The following is a 20071-nucleotide window of genomic DNA, read 5'->3' on the forward strand; positions in this document are numbered from 1 at the left end:
TGGTTTCGGATCGTTTCGTAATTTTTGTTTTTGTTGTTTGTTGATTATTTTCTTCCGGTTTTTGAAAATATGTGTCTATTGTTGTTGGATTATTATGAGAATATTATTCAAAAATATTTTGCTTATTGAGTAAAATTGTTTGAATCGAGTATGTGCTGAGAGTAAAGTAAATATGTCTGAAATGATTACGAGTATACATATGTGTGTATGTATTTCACTTACTGAAGAGTTTAGAGAGCTTCCTATGTATTTAGTGAGAGCTTTACAACAAGAGTGTAGCTATTGTATTATCAAATTAAAAATTTTAGTTTTGTAAAGCTTTCAGCTGCAGATCACTGGCTTAACAAGTTTTTATACTTTAATTTCCAAAATTTAAATTAGTTTATGTGCTACAGTTTCTACAATTTATGAAGAGCTATCACAGCGCTTTTCGGACGTATGGCGCAGAGTTTTTTGTTAAGAAAGATTACTCTTTAAGCTTGGTGAAGACTTTTTCTGTAAACTGAGTGATTTTGAAATATATCGTGAGACTTATAACTTACAAAAAGTGTTTGAATCCAGAGATTACTATTTTATGATAGTGCAATTTGAAAGCTTTTAAAGGTGATTTATAGTTTTAGAGCATGTATGGAAACTCTCGAAAAATGTACTCGAATTCAAAAAGTATTTTATGTGAAATTTTAAATTATACTACAAAAAATGAGTGTATGTTATCTGTACATCTATAATAAAAGTTTTGTCCCGCTATTTACAAAAACATCACACAACAAGTGTGATTTAATATTATTAAGGGCAAAATAATATTGTAAAAAATAAAATTACAACTAGGCACATATTTTTACGTAAACTTGAGAAATTACAACTATTTACTATGTACATATATATCGTCCAATTCAACTAGCAATTAATTAATAATTATATAATAGCGAAAAATCGTCTAATGACAAGAAATTTTTGCAATCACCTGCCTTTACTGTGTGTTTCTTTAACACAATTTTAAACTTTTCATAGCTTTGAGACTTAACGAAGCTTCTAAAAGTTTAAAAATATAAAATTAAGGGTAAATATTTAATTTATGCATTAAACAAAACTTAAACTTATAACTGCGGTTTAATTCCATTGAAGAATTGGAATTGGTGGTTGTTGTAATAATGCTGGTGTTCTTGTTGTTTCCTTACCTAATGATTTTTACGGTTTGGGTGGCATTTGTCATTGTTCAAGTTGCGCAAATTTTATTACACTAACTTAACTGTAGCTATTATAGATTTTATATGCAAAATACAAATTTATGTATAGAAAATTATAATTTATTATATATTTTTCATCTTGAGATCATTGTGATTTTTGGGAATTGTTTTAAGATATAAATTTTATGTTTATTATTTAAACAATTATTTTTATTCGATTTTTATTCGTTTGCATAAATTGCTGTACAGATTTGCTAAGCTTGACCGGCAAATTAAATTCACAATATTTGCTATAAAAATTAATTACTGGTGTATTAAAATTTATTATAATTATATTGTGCTAAGTAAAATAATACTTTGCTTTTCATGCTTACCGATTCATTTTTATGATTTTATGATAAATTATGTCAAAAGTACTGCAAAAGTGAGCTTTCTTTAAGTTTGCTTTTTCAAGAGATTTTGTTATTTAGGCTTTTACTCTGTTGTATTTGTAATAAAATCTCAAATGAACTTGAAGTAATGAGCGTCTGGGAATTTTCACAAAGAAAATATAAACTATTGTGTAACTTAAAGAAAACGTACACTTGAGTCCAAAAGTGTGTTGCATAAATTTCTTTCAATTCATTTACTTTGACATGCGAGATCCAGTTTGTGTGAATTTCGTATATTTTCTGTATATTTGAGATCAGAAAGTATTTGTTTTTTAAGTTTTACTGCTTCACAATCAGCGAAAAATTCAAAACAAGCTTTCATTGTTACCGAATGTTTTGTGTTTTTCAAATGCAATATAAAGTATAAGTTTTAAGAAAATAATTGTTGTAGATGTCATGTTATAAAGTTGTAAAAAATAATTATTTTTAAGAACTTCAGATGTAAAGGATGTCTGTTGAGCGGAAGCTTCAAAGAATTTATTGAGAGCTTTTTAAAATGAGTGATAAGCAGAGCTTTCTATTCCTGTTTAGTTATTTGAAATATATGAAAAAGATGTTATAAGTGAAAGCTTCAGCAAACGCTGTAGAAGCTGCTTTTGAACTCTTATGAGAAGCAGTGCTTTTGAACTCTTATTTCAGAAAAGTCCAGAGTAATGTAACAGAGTGAAGCATGAAGCAGTTTAGCGTAATATTTCGTACTAATTTTAATAAATGATGTGATAAGTGAAAGCTTCAGCAAACGCTGTAGAAGCTAAACTTGTGCTTTTGTGCTTTCGAACACTAGGGAAAAGCTATTGATTATTTCAGAAAAGATCAGATTAATGTGAATAAGCAAGAAGTTCTGCTAAATCTTTTATACTTATTTCTTAGAATTTCTATTAGGTTTTGTAAAATGAAAGATTTGATAGAGAATAGCTTTAAAAGCTAAAATAGTGCTAGTGAACTGCTAGGGAAGCTCTTGGTAGTTTCTAAATTTAATCTTTTTGTTGGAAAATAAAAGCTTTATAAAAGTTCTGTGAACTTTAGCTTTTCTAACTTAGTGAAATCTTTAAAGCTTTGTAAATATTAATTAAAATTAAATGCTGAAATAAGTAACTTCTTTTGAAAGTTTTTTTGACTAATTAGAAAATTTTAACAAACAACTCAACAGCTATTCTAAATTTCAACATATACGAATATTCTCAAATATTTCCAGTGTACTTAAGCAATTTATGCAAATTAAAACAAAAAAGGTGTTTTGAGACCAATTTGAAAATTATTACTGCAAGTTACAACTTAAACTTAATTATTTTAATTTATTTAGTATATATGTCTTAATTTTTTTTTTGTTTTTACGTTTTGTTTATTTCCATTTTCAAACAAAATATTTCTTGTGTTTGTATTTATATATTTATATTAATATTTACTTTAATTTAATGCACTTAACTTGTTTCTTAATTATTATTTTACTAACTTTTTATTCACATTTTTTTTGCTGCAAGAAGCAAAAAATAATAAATTTCGCTTTATAGTTTCCTTTTCCTTTACAAAAAAAGTACGTAAATAAAAACATCACAAAAATGGCTTTCAAAATTATAACTAAGCAGAATTCTGCGCACAATTAGAGCTAAGCAAAAAATTAACTAAAAATTATTTTATATCTGTAAGTATGTTTTTATATAATTTCTATATAGTTTAAAGCATTTATGTTATGTTTCAAACGCAGTTTTTTATTTACACGTCTATATATTTTTTGTAATTTTTTTTACATAAAACATTTTTTTTATTGCAATACAATTTATTTGTAATTTTAATTACAGCGAAGACTTCGATTTTTGTTTGCAGTTTGGGAGCAGTTATTGTAAGTTTGTTTAGAATAGTTTTTTTTACTGTTTGTTTTTATTATTGTAGAGTTATTTTATTTTTTTGTTATTGTTTGAAAATTATAATTTTTTTAAGTTATTTCTATACAATTTAGAAATTTTATTAATTTATAATTTTTTTAATTTGGTTAAATTTCTTTTTTTTCTTTTAATATTATTTTAGTGTTTAAATTTTAGCACCTTGCCACTTAATTATAATCATAATGACATATGTATGTATTTCATTTTCCAAAACTGTCTTTACATTTTTGTAGAAAATATCACTATTTTGTATCATATATTATTTATTTTATTTTACCTTAGCCAGCTAGCTTTGAGAGAAATGAAAGCTTGGCGGCGATTGTGTGAAAGCTTGAAGATTTGTATAAAGTGTCAGCATTTTCTAACTTTTATGAGCTGATATAAGTAGAACTAAAGTTGAATATTTTAAGAGAAAGAAAAAAAACTGCCGAATAACTATTATATAGTCCAAAAATACAGGCTAATGTGAAGAAGGTCAGTTAACCATGTCATAGAGCCGTTTAAGTGGGAGGGAGAGTGACAGAAAATATTATTTTTAGGCTAAGTGATTAAGCAAGCTTTCTTAATGTTAAATGCGTATACGTATGACAATACGAAACAATTTTTTTTTTGTTTTAAAATTTTTTTTGTAAGAAATAACCGATTTAAAGCTTTCATTTTCTTAAAAAACTCTTAATATTTAAAAAATTTAGCATATTGTGAACTTTTAATTTAGCTTTGAGTTAGCTTTTTTTAATTTCAAAAGATTTTACTCCACAGTAATTTTAATTTTAGTTTATTTGGCATATTTTTGTTTAAAAAATAAACAGCCGCATTTTTTTAAATTATTAGTTTTTAATATTTTTTAAATACATCATATAAAAATAATTAAATTTTCAAAATTGTGTTCAAAAATTTGTGGTAAGCATTTTAATATTTTTTTTTTTATTTTTTTTTTATTTTTTTTTGAATTTTGATGTATTTACTGGAGAGGTGGCAGAGAAAATTTGTTTGCAAAATAATGAAAAAGACTTGATTTAATTTTTTTTTTAAGTACAACTACTTATTCCAAGTTTCATGGATTTTTTTTAATATTCCTCAAAATATTATTTTTTAAATTATTTTTAAGCTACCATTTGAAATGCAAAATATTGAATTGAAAACATTCCGTAACTTTTCACAAGTTTTGTGTTATGCTGTTTTTAAAAGAACCTATTAGTCATCCAATTACTTTTTTAGTATTCAAAAATATTGCTTTTTAATTAGTAATATTATTTTTTGTTCAATTATTCTGCTGTTGTATTTATTTATTTGCAATATTTCTGCAAAATTGTCTTACTCTTAATTTAATTTAATTTTTTTTTTCAAATTTAGTATTATGGTTTTTAATTATAAAAAATAACTCCAAAATTTTTATATTCATTAATTTTATGCTTTTGATTTTATGTTCTTATCAAATTGTAAACTTCTTAGCAAAACTTGTCGGTATTCTAGTTACTCTCATACATACATATACTTGTAAGCGGTTACAAAAATATTTATAAAATTGATCAAAAATATTGCGCCAAGTTCTTTTACGCTTTCGGAAACCCGAATTATTATTTCCATGTTAGTTTATTGCTTTGTAATTTGCTGTTTTTCTTAAGTTTTTTTATATGAAAAAATATTTGGTAATTTTGTAAAAGACCTTTAAAATTTATATCAAAAATATGCGCATCCATTTTGGAAAAAAAATGTGTACCTTCAGTACACCAAATTAGCAATTTTTCAGCTGTTAGTATGAAACAAAAGTTTAGCATTGAATTCTTGTTTTTGATTTTTGTTTAGTTTACTGTTAGTTTGTGCGATTTTTTTCAAAATTTTAGAAAATGTTTAGTTATCAAATATTTTTTTTTATAAAATTGCTGCTTTTTTGTCTTAGATTTCTTTACTTTTAAATTGTGTTTAGTACAAATGCTGCCTTTCAATGTCGAACAGTCTTATCTGTTACACATTTAGAATATAAAACGTACAAAATTGTCGGTAGAAAAATATTTTGTTTAAGCACAAAGTAGCTTACACTTAACGGCAGTAATATGCGAAATTTCCACGTCCAAATACGGCAGAGATTTTTAGTCAAATACTCGTAAGTGTACATATGTATATCTACTATAAATGCCTACATTGTACAAAAATATGCTTTGCCTGTGTTAAAAAATGTTAATTGTTCGCTTTCATTACGTTTTTGTTTCGACTGTGATTTCGTTTTGAGTTTGTAGTGTGTAAGAAAAGCTTCGTTGATTAAAAATTCGGTTTCGTTGTCGCACACGGTGCGCTTTGCTTGCTATCCTATCTCTCTTGCTTTGACGCCATATCTTTCCTTCTTTCTTCTCTTTCTCTTTCGCTCTCATTGTAGCAGTTTGATGAGCCTTTTCGATAGTCGATCCGCAAATTGTTGAAATTTGAAAACTATTACACGTTTCCACTCTCGAAAAGATTTCTTTCTCAAGCCGCTCACTACCGGGTCCTCTCAAAACTGGCGGGGCGTAACTTTGCCTCGTTCCACGCTTCTTTAAACACTTTCACGTTCCACTTTCCTGGCGAAAATTTCTTCACCTTTAAATATTTCTCTCTCGTACTCCTTTATTGCCTTGAAAACAAAAAGCTTTCTGCTTTCCGCACACTTTAACACTTTTCATTTGTGGCTTTGTTTTTAAAGTTTTTCTCAAAATTTATTATTTTTGTTTGATTTTTTTTTTCAGTGTAAATAATTATTTGTTTTTGCATTGCTTCACTGCTGCTTGCTTTTTAAATTGTAAGTATTGCTGAGGCTGTTGCCGCTGGAACTTCACTTTTGGTGCACTCATCGCGTAACAAGGAAGCCACAACCGATTGCAACAACGATGACTGTGACGACAGTGGGCCAGATAAAGCCCTTGAATGGCTGCAAGCAGAAAGAAGAGAGGAAATTATAATTTTTTGGTTTGAATATATGTTTTATGTTTTTATGTTTTAGAAATTACATTAAATAGATAACATAGTCTCTAAATAATATGCGACAGAAATTATACCATAATTTAAGATAGGTACTTGTTGGTGTATATTTTTTCATCCTTAATCCTAACGTACCCATAATTACGATAATCTTGACTTGATGACAGATAACTCACTGCGATCTGAGATAATGTGTTTTTGGAAGTTATATATTATCTAAAATAGGAAAGCTTATATATTTACATATGTCGGAGACATTCTGTGATACACTCGTTTTCGAAGAAAATAGATACGAGCCCCAGATAATCTAAACTTACACGTTCGCAAGTGGTTTCTATGGTGTTATTCAAGGATCTTGTGATTGAGTTAATCCTCAAAAAATTCGATGATGTGGTTTCAGGTTTTTTATAATTTATTGGACATATTTCAACCCCCAAATACTCTACTTGATTCACCAAAGCAAACCTTAGTAATTCTTTCATATCTTTTTATAGCCAGTACCTTTTCCATGATTGCTAATAGCGACTTCTTCTTATTTCTTCATTAGCGATAGTCACTCAACAGGTTATAATAAATTTCAGAGAGTATTTTGAGTACGAATATTTCTATTTCAAAGAAAAGGCTTCTTTAAAAAATATTCCGAGGCGGCTTAGAAGGTTTACAACACTCGCAAATGGTTTAAAGTACTTGTCATAGGTGGAAAGGCAAGACGAAATATCGAGGAAATTTTAACTAGTAAATATACAAATGTATATCAAGTAAATTTTAATTAGCAAATATTTTCAATTACGCATTGACACTGTTGTTTTCTGTTCGAGAAGTGTGCGGCAAGAACATATTGTAAAATATTGTAATGAATCCCAACACTTTGTGAACCGAAATATAAAGCCAATTCGGGAATACTTTAGGTATATTATGATTCAAATTTCTATCGACTACTAACGAATTGCGAACCAATCGTAGACTACTTTTATTGTAATGGTACTAATGAGTAGAAAACTGACTTCACTTGTGAAATGGTACATTTCATGCCGAAGTTCTTGGCTAACGAAAAAAAAATCAATGGAAAGAATAAATGTATATGTAAGAACTCTTTCATATAGTGGTGCGCTGTACTCGAACAAGTTTACAACTGGTTTAAAATTACTATAAATGAACTAGTTCATAAGTGGTTAAAAATACACTAGAACCGAACTAGTTTAAAACTGGTTCAAATGCAACTAGAACCGAACTAGTTTAAAACTGGATCAAATGCAACTAGAACCGAACTAGTTTAAAACTGGTTCAAATTCAACTAGAACCGAACTAGTTTAAAACTGGTTCAAATGCAACTAGAACTGAACTAGTTTACACTGCTTTGTTCCTCATTACAATACAACCAAACTGAATGATGTATCTAAACACTCATATAAATAATAATAGAGGCAATTAATGATTTTCATAATCAAGTGGATTTTTATGCTCTCCATAATCTCATTGAATAACACCCCATATACATAAATACATATGTATTATACTGAAGTCCGAAAACTTCTGGCATTAAAACAGCATTGCCCATTTATTCGCTAGTGCAAGTAAATCAAAAAAATCTAGCAAAGTTCTAATCTCAATAGCACTTAATAGGCTATTAAATGCATTATTGTAACACTTTGCCGCTGAACGCATTTACAAACACACATATAGATAATTTCAATAACAGCCCCCGCATGCGAACTCAGAACACCTGGCAGTGTTCTTGGCCGCTTAAATGCTCTAGATTTGCACATTTACATATACATATGTGTGTACATTTGTGTATATTTATATATGTATGTGTATGTGCATCTAATCTCTATTTTGTTTCGGGTCAAACTGCCAACGATGTTCATCGGCGGCGCATAAAATCCTCCCCAAAGACCAATTTACACGTGCACTTCAACGTTAAGGCAGCACTTAAGTATACATGTTATACTTACATACTTATGTATATGTATTTATGTATGTGGTCATCAATAAATAATTTTTATGTCCGCACCACTGGCATTTGGTAAATGTAACAAATGCGCTTATAATTACGCCAAAAATGTGCCGAAAATTGCTATCAATGCCACTGTCAGTCCACTAGTGGTCATATAAATATTTTGTGGACAGGCACTTGAATGCAAATACGTACTTGTATGAGAGTGTGTGTTTCAGTGGGGTCACTGTGTTGTTTAATAAATAAACGAATGTTTCATTACAATTGCGGTCAGTTGGTTTGCTATTTTTTCAGAAGCAGAATTATAGATTTATTATTTGATTACTTTTTCGCTTGATTGCCCACTTGTTTTGTATTTCCATAGATTTGAGGTGGGTAAGGGTGACTTAGATTATACTTGCATATATGCAAATGAAGTGTGTCATCTTTTTAGACATAAATTTTCATAATTTCTGGCGTTATTCACAGTCTAATTGTTTGGAAAAAGAAAGGCATTTCGAACACTTGTTTCAATTTCTTTTTTTTCGACAGAAGTCGTACGAATATTTGGTGGCAAAAGTGTTGATGACAAAGAGTACGTAGCGTGAAATTTTAAACCAATAATATCTGAGTGAAATTAATTTTGAATGAAAAAGATCGTAAAATGAGAAAAAGTTAGGATGAAGGTCAGGTACTATCCTTCCTCATTGAATATAATTAAAAAATAAAGCTTTTTCCTCTAGTGGACTATTTTATTCCTAACGAAGTATGTACAGTTTTTTAAGCTTTCATTTTAACGTAAGTAGTTTTTGCGCGAATACAACACACTGTTTACCAAAAGTGAAAAAATCAAATGTGTTGCATATTTTAAGGCGTTCAGTTGCTTGATTTTGTCTTGTGTCTTACTCTTTGTAAACCCGTTTCGAAGGCTTTAGTGCCAAAAAGGTTACAAAATCGCATTGAAAACTAATTTTCATTACAATTTTAAATTTCTTCGGATTTATTCAAGTAAGCATTATTTGGACTTTTTATAAATCTAAGTTCCACAAATATATGAATGAGATTACATAATTATTTATTCCCAACTTTTGCATTTGACAAAATATATTCACGAGATTTGGTATAGATTATTTTCAAAGGCAAAAATGTAATATCCGAAGAAATTGTTCAGATCGGCTTAGTATAGCATATAGCTGTCATACAAACCGAACGATCGGAATCAAGGGCTTGTATGGAAAACTTTCGCATTTGACGTGGTATCTTCACGAAATTTGACACGGATTACTGCTTAAGATAATAATGTTATCTGCGAAAAAATTGTTCAGATCGGATTATTATAGCATATAGCTTCCATATAAACTGAATACATAGTTACTAAAAGAAATGCACCTGTGAAGGGTATATTAGCTTCGGTGCAGTCGAAGTTAACGTTTTTTCTTGTTTTTATATTATTTGTTATTTTTTATGATTTTTTGCTGCTAATTTTCCCGGTAAACAATTTATATTTTCCTTACGAGACCGCCATTTCGAGAAAAATGTCTTTAAAACCAAAAGCATACGTATTTTATTGGCAAGTATATGCAGGTAAAGATGCCTTGTTTAATTTAATTAATGTTCCCCTTAGAAACCCTCCGGAAAACTGAGACGCGGAAAATTAATCCAGTAGCCGCCAGCTTGTGTCAGAAATTTCAATGTTAAAGCTATACATACGTACATGTTTGAAAGAGAACAATTCGATTATTCTACCCTTTTCCTTTCGGAAGAAACTATCAAAATTGTATAATTTTTCTCTGGGTTCTTGACTTTGCTAACTTCTTACACAAAAACCTATTGATAAGCTGAAGAAAATTAAAAAAAAATCTTTATTTATTTATATTTTATTGTTATTAAAATTCGAATAAATTCTTTACTTCCGGACTAAACTATCAAAAGGGTGCCATTTTCTTCTGGGTTCTTGTCTGGGCTGACTTCTTAAAAAAAATCGATTAAAATTCTGAAGAGAATTAAACAAAAATTTGGCTTCCTCTATCTTAATCGTTTTTCGTACAAATTTTTAAAATAAATCTGAAAAAAGTCTATCTTCACTTATCTTATCTGTATTCATCTTTAGACGCTTTTATAATTTAATTTCATTTAAATTGTATTTTCCTGTAGTTTTTAAACAAGACGCAAACTAAATGCAGCCTGATATTTTACTTCTTAAACAGAACCTATCACACAGCTTTAAAAACCGCCTGCTAAAAAAATGCAAGAAAAAAGAATCTCACCATGATAAATGCAACTGAAATTTGAAACTGTAATTACGCGCTTCAGTAAACAACTAGAAAAGGTCATTACCATACAAAAGCAAGGCAGAAAATTACATTTCAACGCAAGCGCTGGGGAAAAAGTGCAATAAAAACTATACACCATACAGATGGATGCATGTTCATACATATGTATACACTACTCGTGCCAGCAACAATGCCTGCACCTACATAAATACTTAGGAAGCAATAAAATTAATTACAATGACAGCTGTGCGCCTAGCGGCAGCATGCGTCAGTCACACAAAAGTTGCTGACAGCAAAAAGAAAAATTTGCGAAAATCAAAAAATTTGTTATCACAATTAAAATGTGTCATACAAAACAACAAATAAATTACGGTAAACTTGCAAAAACGCTGCAAAAATTATTGAATTAAAGTGCATTAAATTGAGGCAAAATAAATCGCAGAACAAAGCGCTCGTAAAAACCGCCTGGATTTGCATTTTCCGCTTTGCTGTTGCTTAGAAATCCGCATAAAAAAGTATAAAAAAAATGCGCGAAACTAAAGCGAGCAGCCAGCGCGACGACAAAGGCATAACGGGCAGGCGCACTCAGCTGGGCAGCCGGTGTGGCGGTTTCAAGTGACAATAAAATTCGTATTTTTTGCGATAAAATTTAATTGCGCAGCTTTGCGACGTCAATAAAATCAGCAAACTGTACTAACAGCAAAAAATACACAAAAAGTTACAAAAAATATATATAAATTACAACAAAACTATGTCGTAGAAAAAGGTTTTGCCACGCTTTGCCGCTACTGACGGCAAGCGCCTAGAAACCTGCTAGCTTTTAGTGACAACACACTGCAGCTACGCTCCTCACCCTCTGTTCATTTATCGACAGGCAGGCAGCGCGTGTTCGGCGTACGTGTGCTTGATGGCACCACTGCACTGCGCTGGTGTCCATTGGCCCGCATGCCTATCATTGGCTCGCCAGCGACTTAGATTGCATTTTGCATTTATTGTAGTTACTGCAGCGTAATAAAATTGTTACGCTGTCCATATATACAAACATGTATATGTATATTCACATACACACACCTACTTCTTTGCGGTAGTTTTTTAATTTGTCGTCCAATGTACGTTTGGCTTTCGCATGCGGCCCCACAAGTGTTTCGAAAACAAAGAGTTTCGAAAGCTTCCTTTATGTGCGTCTATAAATGAATGAACTGTGTCATATTGAAATTTTTATTCTACAGTATTCTACTATTTTATGTTTTTGCTTTTTTGCACGCTCTGCACTATGGCGCAATTTACGTCTTAAACTATGAAGAACACCTGTGGTTATAGGCGGCACATTTGTGTTTACAAAGCGATGGGAGGCATTTTTTGAAAAAGGTTTTTTTAAATAAAAATATTTCTTTGAAGAAGACATTCTTTGTTAATTATTCACTCATTTACACACTGTTTTTTTTGTAAGGTTTAAGTGAGAATTCGCTGCCGCTATCAAGGAATGTTGTGTTGTGAAGATGAGTAATGTTGCACTTAGTGGGTTATTTTAAGAATATTACAAGCTAGTCGGCATAAGTTATATAGTAATCACTACATTTTAGTGGATTTGTTTTTTTTCATTCTTAATAATAAGAGTATACAATATAGGTTACCGATATTTCATAGATTACTCACAAACTTATGCGGAAATAACATATAACACCTATCATATCAAATAAAGTCCGATCGAATACTTGGACCGGTTATAGACCAAAAATTGAGAAGCGGTTGGACACTAATTTCTATTATGTATTAAAAACAAATAATCACTTTGAACTAATTCCGAAATATAAGTTAAAACGATTTCAAAGTAGCACCCATACACTGAGAAAATATATTCATTTTGATATTCTTAAAAGCCTAGATATATTGTAAGGTGGTTTTAACAGTGAATGTGTAAATAGTAGGGATTATGAGGTACGGCTACATTTTTGTAAGGACATTCGTTTCGGGAATTTAAATATTTTTGAGCTTCAGTCGCTCAAAGCTCGAGTTTCTAGGCATTATTTGGGATTGAAATAGATTTCTTTTGCTCTCTATCTAGTGTGAGCATAATAAAATAAAACATATACCTAGAATCAAGAATGTTCAGTTATATTAGAGGTTGTAAAAACCTTAGGATACTTTTGAAATTTCGGAAAGTCTATAAATATTATTATAACTGTCATCAAGTATTCAAAAACCTTATATTCTGTTATGGAGCTTTCAAAAGCTTCTGAAAATATTTATTATGTATCAAAGAAAAATATTCGTTAAGTTTTCAAATTCGTCATTAAGTTTTAACAACGTTCGTAATATATAGTTTTGAACACTATTTAACTTCAAAACCTATCGATTGGCTTCAATTTATGTTATTTTTGAATTCTTATAACCTTAGTTAACATTCAGAAACTTTCACCTTGTTTTAAACACTTTTGTGTAACCTCAAAACCATTCGATAAGTTTATATATGTACTATACATTAATTTTATGAAATCGTTCATTAAGATGAAAAAAAACATTTTGAAAAGCTTCGATAAACATTTATGAAGCATTGAAAACCATCGCTCTACCTTAAAAACTTTGGTTGAATCGTGCGTTATATTTAAAAAACATTTGCTGAGCCTCACTTTACATATTTTTTCTTATGAGTAAAATAATCTGCCTATACAATATTTAAAATCTTTAAGCAAATTAAAAAACTATCTTTTGAATTATTTAATATGAAAATCATATTATTTGGATAAGGTCAACTTGCCATACTATATTGCAACGTATAGAGGAGGGCAACCATTATTTAAATTATTAAAAATTTGTCATAAAATTCAGTTAGTGACTTACACTTTCTCTCACCTTCTTCTCGTACTTTGATTTTGGCACATCCTTTTTCTTCTTTCGTGGCGGTATTCGTCCATTAAATTCCTGCAAACGTTCACGGCCGGCTGTAAAATTATCATAACGGTCATCGAACTCATCCCAGCTGGTCTCGTGTTCGCTATGATATTCGCGTTCATCATCGTTGGTGGTTGATGTACGACGAGAGCTATATGAATAAATAATAAAAAAATTTATTACATTCATTAAAATAAGACACATGTGACAACAAAGATTTGTACAAGGAACGAACGCTGTGAATTATAAGAAATCAGTCTACATTTATCAAATAGCATGAAAGTGAAAATCATGCAGCTTACTTGTGAAAAATTCTTGCGCCATTTTATCACAATACATAATTTGTAGAATCAACGAAGAATAAGTAGCGGTCATGTGTGTGTGGGAGGTGAAAGAGCGGCACAAGTGACCAGCTGTGAATTGTGCTCATTCTCATGGCGATAAAAGAAATATATGTGTTAGCGATAACATAAGGCGCTATGATCGAGACATGCCGATCGACGCAATTACGCTTGTAAGTCTGTAAGCTGTAGCTGAAAGCGAGCTACGTAGCGGTCTTTAATTGTAGGGATTATCTTGACAGCAAAAGATCGTTGAGTATGTTGATATGTATAGTAAGCGCTTGCTGTTTGGGAAGCTGGGGGCTTGTACATTCGTCGTCGGCCAACAAACTGATAGCGCACAATATACGCGATGCGTGAAAACATGTCATGGGAATTGATATTTTTAGCGTACAAGCAGCAGGCAACAAAAGTGAGATTTCGCAATCTAAATGGCGCGTTAATGTGTTGCGGGAGCTGCTGTCGGTCGTTGATCGCGCGCGCAATCACATTACGTTTGCTCCGCTTACCCCACAGCATATGCTTTCTTAAGCATTCATACATATGTATGTATGTATACTATATGATCGAAATCAGCGGCGCTATACGCTTATAGTTGACACTTTGCTAAGCACATCGCACTACTGTATAAAGTAGGCGTTGCAGGGCGATAAGAGAGTGTATTTTATTGTAATTGATTGAAATGAAAATTCGGTATAATGTCGACGCTAACGAGTTATACTCAATTTGTTTATTGTTTATTTATAATGTTCAAAATGTAATTTAAGTTTCGTTAAAATTCATAGTAACAGAATACCGTTTTAATAATGAAAAAAGTTTCAAGTTTTGGAAACGTTTTCAAAACTGAGAAAAATTTTGTTTGCGCTTTCGTTAAGTTTCGAAAACTTTCGTTAAGTTTCGAAAACTTTCGTTCAGTTTCAAAAACTTTCGTTAAGTTTGGGAAATCAAATGAGACAGGTTTATCTGAAATTATTTAATGTTTTGAAGGCAGCTATGGTCAATTGAAGTGCTTTTCGAATAATTTTTTGTATAAAATTTTATTATTTGAAATGTTTGCATGCTTGAAAATAATTTTTTTTAAGAACAATTAAAGTTAATAATTTACTCTAACATGGATAAAAACATTTTAGCATTTATTAGTTAAATATTATACTTCGTTAAGTTTTGAAAACTTTCGTTAAAATTTATAAACTTTCTTATATTTCTTAGGATTTCTTAGGTAAATTCAAAATTTGCGCAGCAGGCGTCAAGTATAACAACAACTCCGTTAAGTTTTGAAAACTTCGTTAAGTTTCAAACACTTTCTTTCAAAAACGGAAATATTTCTTTAATCTTGTAAAGTTTTTTTAGGTTCGAAATTTATGATTTAGAAACTTTCTTTGATTTTCGAAAACGTTATTAAATGTTTTCATACAATTCAAATCACCTCTAAAATAAATAAAAATCTAGCTTGCAATTTCTACGCTTCACAGAAATAAATTTCTAAGTTTTTCTTTTTCCTACTTACCGCTTCTGCGCATCTGAGAGGCTGCGATGCAAACGCGAATGCCCGCCCATACCACATGATGTCGTCGATGTTGATGTCGACGCTGTTGCTACACAACCGCGTTGGTGCGTTGTCGCTTCCGTCGCCCCGAAAACATTGCCGGTGCAGGTGCTCGCATTGGCGGTGAGCGGTGTCGGCGGTGGTGTATATTGATAGTATGGATATGTATATTGTTGGTATTGTTGTTGTGGCGCTGGTTGACTATGTGCACCATTGTGACTACTCGACGGCATCGGTGGTGCCGATTGCGGTGGTTGTAGGTGTGATGCGCTGCTGCAACCGCCACTGATGTTGTGATGACGAAAGAAGGTATTCTCTTCACCAGCAGCATAACTGACACTGGTACGTGGGGTACGTGGTGTACTAAGACTGAGTGGGAAAAAAACTTCGCCATTGCCGACACCGGCACCACCACCGCCGCCGCTGCCGCTACCTGTGTATGGTGAGGGACTGTGTACTTGACAGCATGGACTGGCTGGTGGGGGATACTGGAAGGCGGTAGCATCTGGAAGTAGAAGAAATTTGTTGGATATGTAAGTATTTAGTTGAAATTACTTAGTAAAGAAAAAATAGTTATTTTGTCGCACTTGACGAAAAATTTGTTGTTTGGATATAAAGTTCTTAGTCATGATTTATAGAGCTACAAATAATTTGATTCAATAGTTTTTTTATTATTTATATTTATATATTAGCTTTTGTCGTTATTTTTAGAAATATTTTGTAGTTTCACAAAATCTTCGTTCAGTTGTAAAAGTAGCGAAGAGTTTTGAAAATATTAATTTTACAATAACTTACAATTTTTATACTTTGTTGTCGTTTTTAGTAAAAATGTTTTAAATAAGTTTCGTTAAGTTTTAGTTTTTTCGTTAAGTTTTACAAAGCAGTTTATAGACAATATTTTGAAGCCACTTGCATATTTCTGAAGTGTATGTTATAGCTTTTAGCCAAATAAGCAACAAAAAAGTTTCGTTAAGTTTTTGGTTTCTTCGTTAAGTTTTACAAAGAAGTTTAGAAACAATATCTAGAAGCCACTTTTATACGTATATAGTAGTAATAGTTTTTAACCGAATAAACATTAAAAACGTTTCGTTAAGTTTTCTATTTCTTCCTAAAATTTTAGAAAATTATCAAAAGATGTACACTATAATAAAATTTAATGATTTAATCCAAAAATGATATTTTTTAACCAGATAAGTCAAAACAAAGTGTCGTTAAGTTTTTAGATCTTTCGTTAAGTTAACAAAAAAAAATTTAAAAATGTTATACCATAATATAAGTTAATAATTTATTCCAAACTCAAGATTAAATGACCTCAGAAAATTAAAATTGTGAGAACATTCTTCTGGCACCACCTGTCCGACGTTTCCGTCACTGTAACCACCCACATTTTCGATAAAACGCCGCTTAAATTTTATACTACGCCACAATAAATAGTATAAAATTACAAAACTAACAAATTGGTTATTTTTTTATACACGCCATCAGCAAATAAGCTGCAACTCAGTGTAAAAATCATAAGACACCTGAGATCAAGCGATCATATACACTTATACAAAGTTGGAAATTTATTTCTACAAATATTGCACATGTGCAGCCATGGCGTCGGCATGTTGAATTGAACGCATAAATGCAACAACAACATTATATGAAATGTAAGCAGCCCAGCTCTTAATGCATTTAAAGCGTTTTAATGCAAACGCGAAATCATAAAATCAATCAAGCAAAAGAAGGCATTTAAAAGGTGCAAATAAAGCAAAAATAAAACATGCAAAAGGTGCCAATAAAAATTGCATATAATTTGCATGAATTATACAAACTATTCTGTAAAGTATGTGGAAGTAGCATATAACAGCTAAGCGCAAAAATATACGTGGAAATATATTTGCATATATGATAAATGTAAGTGGTTAGAGGCAAGCGAGCACACATGTTAGATTTATGCGAACGCACGGCTAATAAATGCAAACACAACTTGCCACTTTGCATATTGCAATGTATTTTGAGTTATGCTGTTTTGCTTATTAACTAAGCTTTGATTGTTTTATAAGTAATTCGCTCTTCTTTGAATTTAAATGGCACATTAACCTTTGAGTTGCTAAACTTGCTATAAAAGAATAATTTTTTATTGATTTTTGATTATTTATTAGCGACAAATTATCGATAAATGGACGTGTGCTTGAACTTTCTTTGTCGTACTAATAGCTTATAGAGCGATTTTGTGGATTCTGGTGATTCGGGCGATTAGGGAAGTTCATATAATTGCTTATATTCCGAACAAATTTCGATTATTTTCATATATATTTTTTTTAAATAATATTTTTGTATAATTTTTTTCTTAATAATATTTTTGTATAATTTTTTTCTTAAAAATATTTAAGTTTCGATTTTTGTTCAAAATATTAATTTTTCGCAAATTTTGTAACCGATAGCCAAAACAAAAAACGAAATCAACGCGCCATTAACCGCTACCGCCAATAATTCGTGGCAGCCTCCAAAACAGTGGCGCAATTCTGCACATTTGACCCACTATCCTTGATCTCACGCGTACATTGATAGCCGCAACAAGACAAGCTAACAGTTACAGCTATGTACGTATGTACGTAATTGGCAAAACAACTTGAAAAATAGCAACAGCAGTCGCCGCTAAATGAGAAACGTTTAAAAGGAGTAGAGCAGACGAGTGCGGGGTAAGAGAAAATGCTGTGCAAACCTTGCGCTCAGCTGTTCAAATGTTTAATTTCATTATGAACAGACGCTTTGCCGCAGACAGCAAAAGCTAATGGAGCGTAAATTTGTTGTTATTAACATTTTCGGAGGCAACTCGCATGATTGTTCGTTGTGGCTGCAGGCATTGGCACGAACTGTGCAGCGTGCCACTCCTTAACAGCGAGAAGAATGAGTAAAAGAAGAAGAAGAAAAATTATTTTTTATTAATAAAAAAGAAGAAAAAAAGTTGGTAACTAATTTCGTTCTTATTGTTGTTGGTAAGTAACATTTGAAACACGCTTGCTGCCACCGTAATATATGCTGCTGATTTCGTCTGCTGTTGTTGTTTCGCTATTTTTTGCTATCACGCGCTGACAATGATGTATAAGCATTTGTTGCCATTAGCCGCTAGCAAGCTGGCGCACGTGAATCGCTCGTTCGATTGGCCGTTTGGCTGGCGGGCGCGCAAGCTTAAGCAGCCGGGCAGCTGTCGTCGCTAACCTTGAAATGTAGTAGCATCATTAATTTCATTACAGCATAACACTTGGTGGATTTGCTGTCATTTGCTATTTTACAATGCATTTTTTTGCAGCTCGTGAAGCTGTAGCGCAATAATGGTAGTAATAAAGTAATAACAACAACAATATGCATTGCTATTTGAATATTTGAACTGCAGCATTGTTGGCATTTAAAATGGCATTAGAACAATATTAGATAAGAGTTAGCGATTTTTTGTTGAATTTTTTACTGTTGTTGTAGTTGTAGTAAAGTTGTTGCTGTCGTTGTTAGGAGTGCGGTGTTTTCTAATGAAGCATGAAAATGAAATTGTTGGAATAATTACAACAATAGATAAAATTGTAAAAAAATAAGATAAAATGAGCAAAAAATATGAAAACCTATAAATGATGATTATATGAAATTTGATTAGATTGGATCAAAGAGAAGCGATGAGAAACAGTTGGCGTGAGAAAGGAAAAATTTGAGTAAAAGAAATGAATATGAAATGAAAAAAGTGAAATTAGGGCGGAATGAGATTGAAAATGGCAGAACCAAATTTTTTGAATCATAATAATGATAAGATGAGCTAGAAACTAAAAATTTAGCGAAGAGCATTATCCTGAGGTGACCTTTGGTGGAAAAAAATTACTTAAAGCTTTTCACTTTTCAAAATAATATTCAAGTATTTTTAACAGACTTCCAAACTTGTATATTTGATAAAAACTACAAGTGAGAAAAATTAATTTATTTAATATAAAATTTGCACCTTTACTAGAAGTAAAACTAGAAGTTCGTTGTGAAGCTTAAAGCAATTTATGAGAAGCTTCAAAATTGTAGGAAGAAATCGTAACAAAGAAATCATTGGGTGACTATTTTGGAACTAGGGTTCAAGCCTAATTGGTTAGTATAGATTTCTTGGGCTGAACTTATTATTCTTATTCCTTTTTAAGAAGGGAATATTAAGCTCTAAAAAAGAACATTTTCCATTATTTGTGAAGATTATATAATATATATACATATATATATATATATATATATATATATATAAATATGTATAATATAATATACATATAATATATATATATATGTTCACGATAACATAATCTCAGATCATTCCAGTGTCGACTAAACTGATCAAAAAGCCAAAAGTTTCGAAAACAGTCTCTTATATAGTCCAGCAAGAGTAAATCATCACGATTTTGAGGCAATTAATCGAAGAAAATCTCTCCGATTCCATATGAGATGCTACATAGAACACTTAAAGGTATTTTTGTTAAGTCACGGAAACTTTAATCTTATGAGATATGTCTAAAATACTCGAGGGTGTTCTATTGTGTCATATTTCTATGATATATTTGTATGCTTTGAGAATTCAAATAACTTTGGAATACAATTTTTGATTTCACTTACTACGAGAGATATAAAA

The 20071-nt window shown here is 30.9% G+C and overlaps 1 protein-coding gene across 2 annotated transcripts in view; it reads right to left on the bottom strand.

Annotated features, from left to right (window-relative positions):
- Positions 1 to 6193: 6193 nt before the first annotated feature.
- The window catches only part of LOC120777605 (cell death protein hid), a 42303-nt gene continuing 28425 nt past the window's right edge, over positions 6194 to 20071 (bottom strand). The window contains exons 2-4 of one of the 2 annotated variants that reach the window (XM_040109046.1): positions 15403 to 15946; positions 13516 to 13705; positions 6194 to 6403 (exon numbers count right to left, since the gene is read on the bottom strand). In XM_040109046.1, coding sequence (XP_039964980.1) covers positions 6323 to 6403; positions 13516 to 13705; positions 15403 to 15946 — 815 coding nt within the window. In that variant the 3' untranslated portion in view covers positions 6194 to 6322. Of the gene's footprint in view, positions 6404 to 13503; positions 13706 to 15402; positions 15947 to 20071 lie in introns of both variants that reach the window. The other variant, XM_040109045.1, reaches the window with a different exon arrangement.

This window comes from Bactrocera tryoni, chromosome 5 (genome assembly GCF_016617805.1).
Source record: "Bactrocera tryoni isolate S06 chromosome 5, CSIRO_BtryS06_freeze2, whole genome shotgun sequence".
NCBI lineage: Eukaryota > Metazoa > Arthropoda > Insecta > Diptera > Tephritidae > Bactrocera > Bactrocera tryoni.